General features: G+C 43.2%; 1 protein-coding gene across 3 annotated transcripts in view; it reads left to right on the top strand.

The window, feature by feature from the left end:
* The window catches only part of DAAM1 (dishevelled associated activator of morphogenesis 1), a 183,840-nt gene that overhangs the window by 82,701 nt on the left and 84,074 nt on the right, over window positions 1–17,065 (top strand). For all 3 annotated transcript variants that reach the window (XM_050952533.1, XM_050952534.1, XM_050952532.1), the window contains exon 3: window positions 6,700–6,789. In XM_050952533.1, coding sequence (XP_050808490.1) covers window positions 6,700–6,789 — 90 coding nt within the window. The remainder of the gene's footprint in view (window positions 1–6,699; window positions 6,790–17,065) is intronic.

The following is a 17,065-nucleotide window of genomic DNA, read 5'->3' as shown; positions in this document are numbered from 1 at the left end:
CTAATGACAACAGCCTGGTGTCCATCCAAAGGGTTAGTAGTATCATATTGTGACATGTACTTTGATGCTATTAAATATCAGCGAATATAAAATAAGGGGGAGATTTTCCAAGGCACCCAACTCCCAGAGATATTCAAGACCAAATAGGTGCCTAGCTGCCCTTTTTGCCTTTGAAAATCTCCCCTTGAGTATTTGGATGCTCCTTGGTGCTGTCATTCCTGTATTCCCATGTGATAAACTTATTTTTACCAAGTGACTTCACTTTAAAACTTCCTCTGGATGAATTGGTGATGGCTGAACTTTGTTACTGAGTTTTTTGTAAAAGCCCAGCACTTCCTCCCTTCCTGCCACTTTCACTGATTGATTGGGATTTGTTGGTTTACTGAATACACAAGCTTTCCACTGTGACATACATGACACTCAGGAAAGGGTTAAATTACTAGATTAGCAGATCTTCCCGGGACGGAAGGACACTAATGAGTTAGGCTAAAATAGTACAAAAGGAGGAGGGTTAGTAAAGGGAAGAGGTATAGCTCAGTGGTTTGAGCATTGCCATGCTAAACCTAGGGTTGAGTTCAATCCTTGCGGCAGCCATTTAGAGATCTGGGCAAAAATCTGTCTGGGAATTGGTCCTGCTTTGAGCAGGGGGTTGGACTAGATGATCTCCTGAGGTCTCTTCCAACCCTGATATTCTGTGATTCTCTGATACTCCGTGCCCTACTGCAGAGCCTTGGTGAGTGGAGTTTTACACCAACTAGTCAGGGTTGGAATTTGGATCTCTTACTGTTCGAGTTGTTGAACGTTTCTTTCATTGACGATGTCTCATTTTTCCAATGTATCCCAGCTCTGCTAAGTCCTGTGTCTTTCCCTGGAATGATACAGATAATATATTAACAAAAATAGTTAAGAATAAAAATGCTCTGAAATTCCTTGGTCATGCCCATGTCATCTCTCATCTCAACTTCTACTGTGATCACCGCTATGACTCCCCACCTCTTCTGTCCCTCTCCCCTCCAGGTTCATAAAAAACATCTCCTACCACATCAGTCATGTCTTCCCTTTTTTAGGTCCCTCCAGTAGCTTGTGCTCCTGTCTGCATCAAGATCAGAGTCCTTCAAACCTTTTGGTAGATTTTAAAGGACCATTGTGATTGTCTAGTCTGGCCTTCTGCATAACACAGCCCATAGGATTTCCCTGCATTAATTCCTGCTTCAGATCCAATAGTTGTGGTTGAACTAGAGCATCTTTTTTTAAGCAAAACATCCTATTTTGATTTTAAAATGTCCCGTGATGGAGAATCCACCCCAACCCTTGGTAAATTGTTCCATTGGTTAATTATCCTCACTGTTCAAAAATGCATCTTATTCCTAGTCTGAATTTGTCTAGACTGAGTTTCCAGCGATTGTATCTTGTTATACCTTTGTGTGCTAGATTGAGATGTCTCTCTTATCTAATTTCTGTTGCCCATGTAGGTTCTTGCACAACCTAACTTCTGCACAAGTCTTTCCATTCCCACCTCCTGCTTCCTAGGTCTGATTTTTGCTTGCATAGTCCAGTTTTTGTGCCTTGTTAGAACAACCTGTGATGGATGTCTGGCAAGCTCTCTTCCAAAAACACTGGTTCTGTGGAGCATTCCAGCTTGGAGCCCTCTTTCTTGTGGCTGCACTTTTAAACTGTAAGAACTTTCAAGGCAGGGACTCTTGTTTGTCATGGCTTACCCTCCTTGCTCACTCTAGTTCTTACATTCTCCTTTGCTTCTGAACCCTTCAGTGCTATTACTCCAGACATAGTATTAACCCCACTCTTTAAATTTTGCTGCTTTCTCTCCTGGAAAGGAAACTACACTAAACACACAGTAGTGCTTCCCAATGCTCTTTGCTACACAGTGCACCATTCAAAGTAACGGGCTTAAAACCCTCCTGGTTTAAAAACTAACTTTGAAAGAAAAACTGAATTTTAGCAGCTGGCACTACTTGTGCTTAGGGGTGAGAGACTTCAGAGCAGCCACAGTTGCTTCCAGTGAAATGCCTTGAAATGTTAGCAAAGCAAATCGTTACGTTGCTATGTTGTACCTACTAGAAGCAACCTATAAAGCCTTTTGAATTAAATCCCCAATGTGTTTTCAAACTCATCTTCAAATAGAGTTTGGACGTGCAAGTGAGTTTCCTCATCTAAAGGTAAATAGTTTAATTGTATGGGATAAATATTTGAAAGTAGCATATCAGTTTCCAGTAAAAACATTCTGGGTAGAGACTTCCTTTTAGTAGCAGACTGTGTTCGTTATTTTATGTGCCTTAGTTGTAATGGAATATTTAAAATGGCAAATCTTTCTGCGGGGGTGTGCCAAGAGTGGAGTGGCAAGGCTGGTGGAGGACAGGGCTGAAGTGCAATGGAAGGAGGTAGAGAGGAGTGTATGTGTGAAGAATCCAGCCTCTACTATGCCAGACTAGCCTGTGTTCTCCTTCTATCACTGAGACGGGGACTAGATTCACCTGATTTAAGAATGAGAGCGCAAATGGGCTACAAAGTCACTTGTTGGCGGGACTCTTCCAGTGTCTGATTAGTGCATGCTTGTTAATTGGATCTACGCAGGAATTTGAGGTTTCACACTGCAACTATGCACTTTTCTGGCTCTGCGGCAGAGTTGCAAGTGAACCTTGTAAATCGAGTGAACTGTTGGCTTCAAAAACTTGAAATAGAATTCCTCTTCCTTCCCCCAGTTTCAAAGAGATTGTGAAGTTGAAGGACAATCCGTGGCTACTTCATTTTGAGTGTCCATGGAGAGAGAAATCCTCTGGGAGGATTTAATGGGATAGAAATCCTCTGTGGTAGTACATAAAATCCCAAAAGCCAGAAATGCCTTAAACACACAGTACAGCCTAGTTTCCATGGATCTAAACTACTGTGAAAAATCAGGCCTTCACTTTTCTGTTTCTGTTTTTGCTGACAATAACACTCATTAGTCACTGATTATGGGGAATTTCATGTTCATTTGTTGCCACGTTATTGACTTAAACATGCTTCTTTCAAGTATAATGTAGGATGTCATTGCGTAGGTGTTTCTGAGTAATGCAGTGCTGTGTTCTACAGTTAAACCCTGGAAGTTGAATGCAGTGAAACATACTGTGTTAAGGATAAATAAATTTTTACAACTTGAAAATGTATCAAAAAATCTATAGTCTACGCATCTACCGTGTGTTCTACTCTCACCACCACGACCACCTTCTTTTCCTCTGGCCGTTTTGTCAGACTAATCCTCCTTTGTTTTTGTCAACATGCCTAAACTCAAAACAAATTTTTTCAAGTCGGTTCAAAATGAACAGTTTCAACCACACTTGACATTTTTTGATTACTGAAAAGTTTTGGTTTTGGTTCAGCCCCCTGAAACAAAACTTTTTATTTCCTTCAAATTTTCAGAATTGCTCAGGAGCCCAAAACATCCATTCTTCACCCAGTTCTACCTTTGCCTAGATCTCTATTTCCACTTAGGTCAATAAATCTTGACTTCTGCACAAGTTGTTTACAATGCAGTAAATATTATTGAGAGTCTAACTTTAAAATATAAAGCAATGGCAATCTACAAATCATACCCCATGGGAGTTTGTTTTTAAAGTTACATCTCCCATGTTTAGCCATTGGTTAGACTTGTGCAACCATTTTCATAACATTTATTATCCGTGTATAGAGGCCCCATCTGAAGTCAATGCCCCATTGTGCTGGGCACTACACACACACATAGTGAGAGACTGTCACTTTTTCCAAAGAGCTTTACAGTCTAAATAAACAAGGATGAGAGAGAGGAAGTACAGTATTAACTCCATTTTACAGATGAGGAGCTGAGGCATCAAGATTGTGACGTGACGCAGGTTATAGAGGAAGCCTGTTGCGGAGTCAAATATTGAGCCTTGATTTCTCAAGTCCTCATCCTTTCCTTAGCCATAACATCATCACAGATTTCAGTGGATGCTGGATCATGCCCTAATGCAGGGCTTGTTGATTGTGTGTGGCTGAAAAAAGATGGGAGGTTCTTTTGCCCTTTTTTGCTTGGATTTTTATTCCTTTTTCTTTCTCTTATTAACTTATTTTGCTTAGTAGAATTTTTTTTAACTGTAATGATTGCTGTAGTAATCGGTGCTTCGAGAAATCCAGAACTTTGTTGTAAATCTTCTTGCACGTACTAGCAAAGTCAGTTTGCGCATTGATTTGAACACATAATCAATAAATATAGGACTTAAAGCTCCTTAATTTGTGTGTAATTGAAAATGTTCCAAGATACCTGTTCCGAGCTGGGCTAATGTCTTTGGGAAGTGAAATCAAATATGTGCAATGGGTTTTTAGATAAACTTGTATCCAGCTCACTTCTGACTATATGTTTTCCCCCTTCTACACACTAGAAATGTACTGTAAGTGAATAGCATTTTGGTGCACAATAGCTTCTACCAAAGGAGGTGTTCAATGATAAAGCATCAGTTTTTAAACTACTTAGTTTCCTTTTTACTGTAATCAAAAAACCCCCAGGATACATGCCTCTGTACAGGGTGACTTGTACTATGAACTGGTTTGCTTTGTGCATGCATGGCCATAATTTTTAGGTTTTGTTTTATAAGACGTGGACTTACTTTCGTATTTCCTGGATTATACTGAATGGAATGTGTGCCTGGATTATACCAGCTGGACTGCTGCATGTACGGCTGCCAGCCCTCCAGGTTTGTCCTGGAGTCTCTAGGAATTAAAGGTTAATCTTTAATTAAAGATTGTCATGTGATGAAAGCTCCAGGAATATGTCCAACCAAAATTGGCAACCCTAGCTGCGTGCCTTGTACATTTTTTGAGGCGGGGACCATTATTCTTGTTCTGTGTTTGCACTGTGCACAGGACAGTGGGGCCTCGGATCCCTGAATGGGCCCCTGGAGGCTGCCACCTTACAAAAAAACCAAATAATTTTATTAATAAAAATTCAGCTAGACAAACTCATGTATGCTAAAAAAGCCGCAGAGCTTATCTCTCAGATCCTGAGGTTGATGAACGCACTGGTCTGTTCCTAGGGCCATTTGTATGATGGATGGTCAAAATGTCTGTCTACAGCACCAAAACATCCATCAGACAACATGCTTTTAGGCTGGTGAAAATCCACATCCCTAGGATCGGTGTTCACTTGGAAAAACACCTTTCTGCTCTGCCTAGATATGGATTTATTTAATTTCCTGATTAAAAGCCTTGATGTATGTCTAGCTGCCGGAGACCTTGATGCTGTGAGAATGTTCTAGTCTCCTGATGACTGGCATGTTTCTTAACGAGACTTGAAAGTAAAAATAGATGGTTTTTCCATACGCAAAAAATGTGGCCAACCTAATGGCTGTCTTAAACAAAACACCCTAGCACAGCGGAAACCCTAGGGCAGTGGAGCGTCTCTTCGTGAATTTCTTTATTATAAAAATACAGCTTATATTTCTAGCTCTTGCCAATGGAGTTGGACATGAAGGAGGACTCTCTGTGGCACACTGAACTCAGGTACTAGTTTCAGGATGATACTGTGTTTTTTCAAGTCACAACCATGGTCTGCCTTGAGCTCCATAGGTCTTCCAGTTGCAAAGCAGAGTAGACAGAGTGTTGAGATACAGGAGACTTCTGCAGCAAATCTGGTAGATTCATAGAAGATTAGGGTTGGAAGGGACCTCAGAAGGTCATCTAGTCCATCCCCTTGCTCAAAGCAGGACCAATCCCCAATCCAGACAGATTTTTACCCCAGTTCCCTAAATGGCCCCCTCAAGGATTGAACTCACAACCCTAGGTTTAGCAGGCCAATGCTCAAACCACTGAACTATCACTCCTTCCCTCCCTCCCTTATTGAAGTGAGTTCTCGCATCCCTTGTACAGCCATGCTCATACAAACTCTGGGCATTGGAATGAACTCCAAAGTTTTGGGTTCAATTCCTGCCCCTACCGCAGCCTTTCTGTGCGACCTTGGGCAAGTCACTTACATTTGCTGTGCATCAGTTCTCCATCTGTAAAATGAGGATATCACCAGTTCCTTTCTCCAGCAGTTTGCTGGTCCTGTGTGTTAAGACTGTAAAGTCTTTGGGATTGTTGCCAGCTCTTGCTATGTGTTTATACCACACCTAAGACAGTGGGATAGCAATCTTGGTTGCACCTTCTAGGTACTGCTGTCATACAAATAATAAGAATGTGGATGATTGGAGTAGTCTTGCTTCCATGAGGATATGCAGACTAGAACTGATTATTCCAGTTGGTTGGGAAGGTCCTAGTTATCCATTCTGCATCATGCTTGTCTTAAACATACTACTCCATATGAAGCTTTAACTCTCTGTTCTCTATAGTTACTTTCAGCCTTCTGTAATATATAACAAGTTTGGGTCCAGCTCTTGCTTGGATGGGTGTACTTGGTAAAGTGCATGTCTTTCTAAATGTAATAAAGGGGTTTTCCAGAAGGAACTGTGCAAAGAGATTTACATCCTACTTGCTCCTGGAATCCAGCTGTGATGCCAAAGTCAAACAGAAGTCATAATAATAAAGATAATTTATCATTATTGATCCTGACAAATCAATAGTCTTTGGGAGGGAGGTTATATGGTGGTCATTATGCTATGGTGTATCTCTTCGTTGACTTATGTTACCTACCTGATTTTTATTTATTTGTGATTAAAATTCTGTGTGTTTGTGTTTTTTTTCCCCCCCCAGGATGAACTTGACCTCACAGACAAACACCGAGAAGCCATGTTTGCACTTCCAGCAGAAAAGAAATGGCAGATCTACTGCAGTAAGAAAAAAGTAAGAGACTTTAAGTGTGTGTGTGTGTGTGAGAGAGAGAGAGAGAGAGAGAGAGAGAGAGAGAGAGAGAGAGAGAGAAATGGACATGGGTTTGTCTTTTTGGTATTCCTTATTTTCTGGAAAAGTTCTCTAAAATTTATTAGAAAGCAGTAACCTTTCTATAGGGCTTGGTGAATCATCCCGTAGGGTTGAATAAGAACGCATCTGTACTGTGGAGTACTAGAGAATGTCTCAGGAAAAAAAATATAGAAAGCATCTTCCTGCCTGCTAAATTCTTTAGTATTTTAAAGTAACTGCTGCAAAACTCTGATCTGTTTCTGTAGGACTCTAATGGTTTTATCCCTTTTAAGTTCTAGAAGACTTCAGTGTAAAGGATGTTTGACCCCCCCCCCCGCCGTCCCTCAATTAAATATAGATCTCACTCTCCCCCCTCCCCCACTCCTCCCCCCTCCCACTGATGAGGATCAGACTGTTTCCTCCCTTCCCCAGAATACATCCCTCCAAGGCCTTGAAATTGCCACAAACATCTTTCTAGCCAGGCAGGAGTGGGGAGGAATCTCTGCAGTGCTGAAGTCTCTTGCTCCTGGCTAGAAGAGTTTCTGCTGAATTATGCACACAACAGTTATACTCCCCGCACCTCCCCCCCCCACACCCTTTGCACTGCTGTTGTGATCTGCAGCTCCACCAGCCATCAGAAGGTGGTCCCAAGAATCCAGTCTTGATTTTTCACAATGGCAGACTCTGTTGAAATAGCTTTCTGTTTTCATTCTGAAAACCTGCTGACTTGAATATGAATTTGAGATTTAGTATTGCAAAAATGTAAGAATTCCAGACTGGATCAGACTGGTTCATCTAGTCTAGTATCTGGTCTCTGGCAGTGGCCATCACTGGATGCTTTGGAGGGCAGTGTAGGAGCCCCACAGTAAGCAAATGTGGTTAATCTGCCCCTGACGCTAGATCTCTTTCGGGTTTCTTGTTAACGACTGGCTTAACTCTCAAAGTCTGAGGTTTAATATTCCTTTCAAAGTTTTGCCATCATTAGCTATTCATATGGCTATCAAGAATAATTAGTCTCTCTTTTTATAATCTTGTTCTTGGACTCCATGGCTTCCAGTGCCAGTGAGTTCCACAATCTAATTACACATTGTGTGCAAGTGTTTTTTCCATCAGTTTTGAATTTGCCATCTTTTAATTTAATTGAATGTCCCCTTGGTCTTGTGTTACGAGACAGAGAGAATGATCTCCCTTTCTCCAAAAAATGTTTAAGCAAACATTGGCTGCATTATGGAAGGCCTGGATGATAGGTGGGTGGGAAGTTTTATAGGGCATAAAGGCAGAGATGGTAAAGTATAGTCCAGACAAGCTGAATATAAATTGTATACTTGGCTGCTTTCAATATGGAGTTTGTCATCTTCCAGGTGATTATTGGTGCCTACATCTCTTACACTGAAATCTTCTAGAACTAAAAAGGGATAAAGCCAGTAGTGTTCTACAGAATTAAAATCAAGTGATTCTGATAAAAGACCAAGACTATCATTAGATCACTAATTCATTAATAAAGAAATTGGCTGAAACCATGTTAATTGGCCTGTAGGCACAATAGAATCCAGGTACGATACAGCACTGGCTGCATTTTCCATGTCTGATGGATTGAAATCTCGATGCCCTCCTAATGGGCACACAAATGCAAAATTCAAATTTACGCACTAGGGGCATGAGCACATCTGCTAGTGCTATTAAATTTCCTGTTAGAAAATGGAGTATAAGAGAGATACAGCCATATTTCTAACGTAGCTGCTTCAGGTAACCAGCATTACAGGGTAAGGGCAGTCAAAGAGCTGTTTTGTTTTAAATAATAATATTGTGTCTTCTAACAACTTATAAAACTGGGAAGGGAGGAGGCTGGCTTTGAAGTGATGTTACAAAATATAGCGCCATCACTTAAATAGCTCCTCTATTGACCTGATCACTCCCCGCCAGAGGTGCCATTAATCGTGGCATTGGGAGGGAAGGGAAAAGACAAATTTGTGTACTTGAAATGATGCCACTAAAACTATTAACATCGACTAAGACATTTAAAAAAAAACAACACCTTTTTCCCCTTCCCCATCAGCCATCTTCTCGTCCTGTTCATTTTTGTTAGCCTAATGTTCTGGTGGCCCATGATTTATTCAGTGCATTAACTCATTCCTCACACTGGTTAGATCAGAGGTGGGCAAACTACGGCCTGCGGAACCGTCCTGCCTGGCCCTTCAGCTCCTGGCTGAGGAGGCTCCCCCCCAGTCCCTCCCCTACTGTCCCCCTTTCCCCGTAGTTACACCGCCACGCAGGCAGCACTCTGGGCCGCGGGGCTGCAAGCTCCTGCAGGGCAACGCAGCAGCATGTCTGGCTCCGGCCGGGTGGTGCGTCGGCCAGACAATGCTGCTCTGAGCTTCATGGTAAGTGGGCCGGGGGGTTGGATAAGGGGCGAGGGATTCCAGAAGACAGGGAGCAGGGGGTGGTTAGATGGGCGGAGGTTCTGGGGGGATGGGACAGGGTCAGGGGAGGAGGAACGGGGGTGGGGGCTGGATAAGTATGGGAGTCCCGGGGGGGCCCCGTCAGGGTGTTGGGGTGTGGATAGAAGTTGGGGCAGTCAGGGGACAAGGAGCAGGGTGGGGTCGGATGAGGGGGACAGGCTGTTTGGGGAGGCACAGCTTTCCCTACCTGGCCCTCCATACAGTTTTGCAATGCCAATGTGACCCTTGGGCCAAAAAATTTGCCCACCCCTTTGTTAGGTGGTGAATCTCTCTTCTTCTCTGCGAGCCCTCCTCCCCAGTTATCCTCTTGTACTTTGTACTGACAGGGCTTTAAAGTGCTAGCTCAGTAATGGGTGTGGCAAGTCAAATTTAGGGATGGGTTGACCCTGGGGAGTTTTGGATTCACAACAGAGCTCACTAACCTTTTCCTCTCTCCCCCCACGTACTCTCCCCTCCCTGTAATTTTAAACTGAGGAGAGCTGCCAGATTTCAGATGTGCTGAGAGAGAGACAGGTCTGATCAGATATAAGATAGTGGTCTGTCTTGCTGGTCATACCATGTGTCTGGTGTTTCTAAAGCATCTCGGATTTAAACTGTCTGGGCAGGAATTCTGCTGCACCCCTTTGTTGTGGGTGGGCTCCTCAGCAGAGGACAATCTTAGACGTTTTTGAGCCCATCATGCTAGTGGGTTCAAAATTAGTGTTCATGCATCGCTAATAACTTTTTTGTTAGGGAGACAGATTCTTCTACTTGTTACATACAACTCATCTCCAGGAAGGGGTGGGGTCTCGGGGAAGGGGCGAGGTAGATCCTAAATTGATCTTAAGTTCAAAAAGTGATCTTGTGGATAAAAAGGGTGGAGACCACTGTTTTGGAAGGAAGAAATTGCACGTTTTAAAATAATTCAGTAGAGACTGTATTATATCTGGGATGCCTTAGGCGTTGAGATTTCATGGTGAGGATTGCAGGTGAACAATCTAAACAGAATTGTTGATTCTGATCAGCCACTTTTTTAGAAATCTCGCTTGTGTATTTTAAAAAAATAAATGCAAACCATCTACGTGCTAGTCTCGAATATCTGGCTCCTCAGCAAAAAGTTGAAAGGTCTCTTTGATGTTCTCAAGCTAGAAACACATTCTATTTTTCAGCTGGGGAAGGGATACTCCGTGGATTAGGACTGGGGCTTACCTAGGTCGCCTTAAATTGCTAAGCGCAATCAGAGTGGCCAAGGTAGTCGCATGACTTTAAAAACTCAGAATATGTTCAATTTTATGATTGCCTGGCCCTGATTTAATAGCAAGTCATTGTCTGAAACAACTAAAATGTAATTTAACACTGTCTCCTGCCTGGCCGGCCCAATGAGATTGGCTCCAGCACTGTCTGTCTGAATTAAGCTGACACCTTTCTTGGCCAGATAAGTTCATGATTGTCAACTATGGCAGCTCTTGCACCTCTCTTTGGTGCTGGCTACTGTCCGAGACCAGATACTAGACTAGATGTTTTTGGGGGCTGACCTAGCATGGCAATTCCTAAGTACGGGGTCCCCATTTCTGGGGTCCCCCATCTTCCTTTTATTCGGTGCTGCTTCTCTGCTCTGACTTGAAGTAGGGTTAGATGTTCACAGTTGCAGATCAGGACCAAAACAGGGCTCGCTCGCAATCAACCCTCCGCAGAGAGAGCAGCGAGGCAGTGCAGAGTCTCAGAGTAGCTGTCTATGACCTCCTCCCCTTTGGGGTTTTCTTCCAAATTGCCTGTCTTTTCAGGGTCCAAAACCCAGAAGTCCATGCTCAAGACATGGTCACATATATTCTCAGATTGGAGATCATTCTCATGGATTTACTGTGGCGCATTCTCTTGTCCCTGGACATTGTAATTTTAAACATGCTGTCTGAGTCCTAAAGCTTAACTGGGCCGTACTTTAAGCCCTCACTCCACTCCACCTTCTAAGGGTATGTGTACGCTGCAGCAGGATCTGTAAATCCCTCTTTGGGTAGATGTACCCACACTAGCTCTGATGAAGTTAGCATTCTAAAAATATCAGTGTACTTGTGGTGGCCTGGGTGGTGCCTTTGTACAACCCCTGGTGAGACTTTTGTTATCTATTCAGGTGGCTAGCCTGTGCCGCCAGCTGGGCCACTGCAGCTACTCTGCTATTGTTAGCACAGTGGCGCAATCAAAGCTAGCACAGATGCATCTACCCAAGCTGGAAATCGCACCTCCAGCTGCAACGTAGCAGTATCTTCAGTTGTAGCCGGAATCTGTTTTGGTCTGAAAGGCACTGGCCTGTGGAGGACTCTGCTACGCTATGGGACCCTTGATGTGGACTGTGGCAGCTGTTGAGGCGGTATTGGGTTGCACTAGAGTCACACAGGCATGTGATACCCCCTTCAAAGCCACATGTACACAAAACAATGAAGCACCAACAGATGTGCCAAGAGTTTTGTCAAAGACCACAGCATTAAAAAAAAAAAAAGTCTGGAGCATTTCAGAGTCCTGAGAACGCTGGCTTCTGTGAGAGGAATGTGACACCCATTCCCAACTTCTGGCAAACAGAGGCTCAGGACACTCGGACACTCACGACACCCTTAACTTTTTTATATTTGAAGGGTGGGGAGGGGAGAGTTAGCAGATGTAGACTGGCATTGATAGCCTAATTTTCCGAGGGGTTGTCTTCAACCTACAGACTTCGGCTTCAGATCAATCGCTGTGTAGCATATACGTGATTGGCTCATCCAAATGACATCATGTGAGACTGCACCGCGCCCTCACTGGAAAGCTGAGGTGTAACCCTTGGGGTGGGAGCAAGGCTTTGCATTCTCTTATTGGTACCCACACAACCTTGCCACATGACAGTCCCAGTGCGGCAGATGCTCCTCCTGACCTGCAGCAGCTGTAGCCACCATCTTGGATTCACAGGGTTTTCTGGCTCTCTCACAACTGACTGCTTTGATTCTTAAACTGATGGTACTGAAAGTATCACAAGATGGCAGCTGATGAGAAACAAAGCAACCTGACTTAGAGGGATTTGAATTGATTATTTAATAGGAGCCATGTAGGGGAGGGGGGGGAAAACCCCATGTTATGTACAATAGCAAGTCTGTGGGCAGTGACCCAAAAAGGGAGTGGAGCATGCATTAAATAGAACAGTCGTGCAGCACTCGGATCAGGAAAGGGATTTACGGATTATTGTAGAAAGATCCTTTGAAGTTGTCAGTCCAATGTATGGCTACAATAAAGAAGGGGAAAGAGGTTACGGAGGTGCATCAACAGAAGGATAAAATACAAATTTAAAAGTAATATTATCGGACAAAGTCTTGTTTTATAACTAATCTAAACCACTTTCTTCTCTGCTGTCTCTTACTCCTAGAAAGGACATTGTTAGAAAGTGTGGGGAGGGAGGGGAGCGAGTCCAGCTTTTAAGTTTTTTGGCAAAACCTCATGGCTCATTTCAGCTGAAGTACAAACTTCAGACCATTGAAGAGCTCCCAAGTCAGATGGGGAAATGCAGGGTTCATGCAGAACCTGATCTCTCTCTCACAGCCATGTGCTATAGGATGCTAGCTAGAATCTGCTGTCACAAATATAGTAGCGCTATGACTTTTTAAAGCTAGCTCTCTGGTCACAGACAACATTTGTAAAAGCAGAGTGGGGGTTGGGAAGGAATGAAACATAAGCTGAAGAGACGGTACAACTCAGAGCAGTATTAGTAATGTGATTTTTTGAAAGTGCGAAGCCATCTTAGTGCAATTAATATCAAGTGCAAGTAAGTGAAATATTGAACAGTGTGCCTTTAAAGCCTACATTTGAAATCTAAAATCTCAAGTCAGGATTCTACTGTAGTATAAACTGGAAACAACAAAGTGCAGAGAGGATTTTGAAGAAGAATGGGGTAAATAGAAAAGGGATGATTCTCAAATGATTCCTCCCCCTCCCGCCCCCCAGCCAAATGGCCTTTTTTTCTGTCTCAGTGCCTTTCATCTGTATCTCTGGGGATCTTCATTCTGGTTAACAATTGTGTTCGTATCTTTATCTGGTGGCTCATTTAGGTGGTCTGGTGAGAAATCTGTATCTCCTTCACTTGAAAACCATTTTCACTGTGGTACTAGAGACTGACAAAGATGATATTTAAAAAAAAAAAAAAATCACTTGGAATTTTGCCCTGTTTGGTCATCTAGGTTGAATGAAAAACATTTCACGGCCTGTTTACATCCTGAATATGCCTACAATTGTTGTTGTTACAACAGGTTGAAATATTATGCCAGATGCAGCATTCGGCAGATGATATTTTAACTTTTCTCACTGCTAGTTACAGAAAATGGCTGTTTACATGGCTGGGGGTGTTTTTCAATAGGAAATGTTTGTAGTTCTTATCTTTAAAGGTAATTCCCTTTTTAGTTCCAATCACAACACACTCTTTTGTTTAAGAGAGGTTTTCCCAGTCTCCAGCCAAAAACTGCATCTGTTAGCAATCTTTTGGATTTTAAACTGAAGCTTTTTAAACAATGAACCATCTGACCATGAAGGCATCTGGTCATGCTGTATTTGCTTATTGTTAGCATAATTTTTAAACCTCCGGAAAAGCAAGGCGTGTATGTTTGGGGGGGTGTTCACATTAGAGAAAATAGTCTGGTGTATAACGCAATGTGCTGATCTGGATGCTGAGGTTATCAGATCAAGGAGCAATCCTATTAAATTTCAGCACTTCTCGGCAACACTTGTGCTAGCAGTATCATTTTAAAAGCATTTGGCATTGTAGTGGAGAACATCATTAGTTGCATGTTGATTAAATGGACACCTTCTGAAACTAAGTGGCTGGGGTGAAGCTAAATATTTAGAGGGCCAGTGTGGGCAAAATTCTCTGCTATTGCAAACCTGGCACAGTTCCACGAACTTCAGTGGAGCAGTGCCAGTTTTAAACCGCTAGAGGATTTGGTCCTGTCAGTTTAAAAATCATACACGCTGCTGTCTGAACACTTTTTTCAAATGTATTTTTGTTACAAATCTGAGTTGGCAACACTGAATGATGATGGAGGAAAGGGGAGAATGTATCTCAATTTTAGTTTGCTTTGTGAATTTGTCAGCATTGGGTATGTAGTCAGTGTCGCTCTCTGCTCTCTTGTTTTGTTTGGGTCTTTCAGAAGCAACAAGGGAGAGGGAAATTATTTGGCAAAAAAAGTGTGACTGCAAAGCCAAAAGCGATTTGCAGAGAAACTCAGAGGCAGGTGATGTACCTGAAGCTACTTTTAATTCATTTTTGAAAATATTGGCTGTTTTTCTTAAACTTCAAGAAGATCTTTCAAGATTTCTGTGGCTGGATTGCTACATAGCGCTTGCATAGCACCGTGAAAGGATCCATATAAGTACACAGATATTTGACTGTATGTCGAGGGGTGCCACTGTCACAATTGAAGGGCTGGCTGCATCTCTGTCCCCTTCCTGAGCAGAGACTCAGTGTTTTGGATCTGTGGACCTCATTATTCCAAGAAAGGAAATTTTCAGGTAAGGCACAGATCCATTTTCCCTTTCTGGTCTCTCCCCATGCATCTCCTCTGGCCTTTAGCTCTTCTGTGGTGGAATTTTGTAATTCCCTCATTCCTGGATCTGGCCCGGGTCTGCTGTATCAGCTGTTCTTATCCTGCAAGTCTGACTGAGTTTGTGCATGCAGTTTTTTCCTTTGGGAATCACTGTGGCCAGTGGTGTATAGTGACCAGACAGCCTTCTGAAAACAAAGCATTGTTTGTTTTAGAAGTAGGAACAAATCACTTAGAGAAGAAATGGTGTGTCTTATTTAAAGGCTTACCGTCCTCTGATGGCAACATGCACAGGCCTGACTGTCCCAGACACCCCAGCAGGTGCCTGCGTCTCAGTCTGATGCCCCCTTTCTCAGAGTCCCTTTTTAAACCCTGCTATTGTACTTTTCTTCTTCTTGTTCCTGGGCTTTGAACCCTTCCTGATCTAAGCCAGTTTGGCAGGTTGGCTGGAAAGGGAGGTGAAATCATCAAAGTTAGTAGTTCTGGCATTATCCTGTAGCATCTCTCAAGTATTTGCTCAGAGGTGGCTATATTCTTTTCCTTCCTGCCTGTTTCTCCAGAAGGCTGTCTATCGAGTTAACCCAATGAATTCAGTAAATGTCCCAATAAACAGTGCAATACATGGTGTTCATAAATTATTACAGAGCAGCTCCAAATCCACCACGCCCACAACGCAGGCTGTCTGCGCTGTACTTGTCAGGCAAAGGGTATTATGGGCAGACATGGCAGTTAGTTCAGAGCAGCCCAGCTGCTTCTCCTCCCTTTTCCAGGCCTTGCTTTTGTTCATTTTGCAGAGGCTAATTTAGCACTTGCCAAAAACGAAGCCTCTTGGGTTCTCTGCTGGATGGAAGTACTGTGGCCAAAGGGCAACAAAACGCTCTTCAGTGGTGTTGAGATCTGGGTGTTGGAAGGGAGTTGTCTAAAGCTTTGATCTGAGCATGAGGGTGCTAGTTACAAAACGTAAGGGACCTTCAGGGTAGTCTTTATTCTTGCCATGATGCTGCTGGTGTAGTTGTCTAGATTCTTTGCGGGTTGGGGTGAGGTGTTTGTCGTAGAGCTGCTGCGAATGTCAGAATGAAAGACCGCTTTAGGAAGAGCCCGGACCATGGCCCAAGTTTTGCGTGTGCGCATGTCATGGCGAACGAGACTCTACAGGTTCTGACAGGACACTGTTTTGTGCTTGTCACTAAGCTGCTGTGGTGATGGGCGCTTTTGGAATGCCTAGAGAACTAGCAGCCAGCGAGCCGTTGATGCAGAGTGGTAAGAAAGTGAGCGGCGGAGACTTCCTGGAAGACAGGTTTCAGAGGGGTCGGCATGTTAGTCTGTATCAGCAAAAACAACTGGGAGTCCTTGTGACACCTTAGAGACGAACACATTTATTTGAGTATAAGCGTTCGTGGGCTAAAACCCACTTCATCAGATGCATGGAATGAAAAATACAGTAAGCAGTATATATAATTGCAGCACATGAAAAGGTGGGAGTTGCCTTACCAAGTGGGGGATCAGTGCTAACGAGGCCAATTCAATTAAGGTGGAAGTGGAAATTAATTATCTCTAAGGTGCCACAAGGTCTCCTCGTTGTTTTTGCTGGGAGAGTGTTCTTCTCTCCTGCAGCAGAATGAGCAAAAAGGATACAAATGCCCCAGGAGCTAAGTAGGTGGGAGATGTGAACGGGGTGTACAGAGTAGATTAAAATTCAAATCACATTTGTAGCAAAGCTTCACCTCATTTATAAGATGTGACATATGATGAAAACAAAACTGTCACCCACTGCCCTGCCAGTGCACATCCACCAGGGCATACAGACTATTGACCTTCCCCTGAAAGTGCTAATGAGGCACCTCATCTCATTGTTATTTCACCTGAGGGGGTGAGATTGACTGACTACATTTGTTAATTAGGCTTGTACAGTAGCAGTTTCCAATGACTTTAGCAATGGTACGAAACGAGCACTCACAGTATCTGTCAATTTCCCACTGCAAAGAGATGCAAGCAGAGAGCAACTGCACTGTGCAAGAGCTCATTTGCATCATAGTCCATTTCATCTTCATTAGCCAGATCGCTGGAAGCCTGAATGGAAAGAAATCTAAAGGGATAGAAGAGACAGAGAGCAACAAGCTTGTTGACCAGATAGTTTTGGTAGAGTTTGATGCATTAAGCTGTGCCCTATCAGTGCGAGAGGACTGCATGACCTCGGAAAACATGTCATCGCGAGTGCGTTTTTTTCAC

The sequence above is a fragment of the Gopherus flavomarginatus genome, chromosome 5 (genome assembly GCF_025201925.1).
Source record: "Gopherus flavomarginatus isolate rGopFla2 chromosome 5, rGopFla2.mat.asm, whole genome shotgun sequence".
Lineage (NCBI taxonomy): Eukaryota > Metazoa > Chordata > Testudines > Testudinidae > Gopherus > Gopherus flavomarginatus.
The sequence above is the reverse complement of the archived record's forward strand: the minus strand, read 5'-3'. Positions and strand labels throughout refer to the sequence as shown.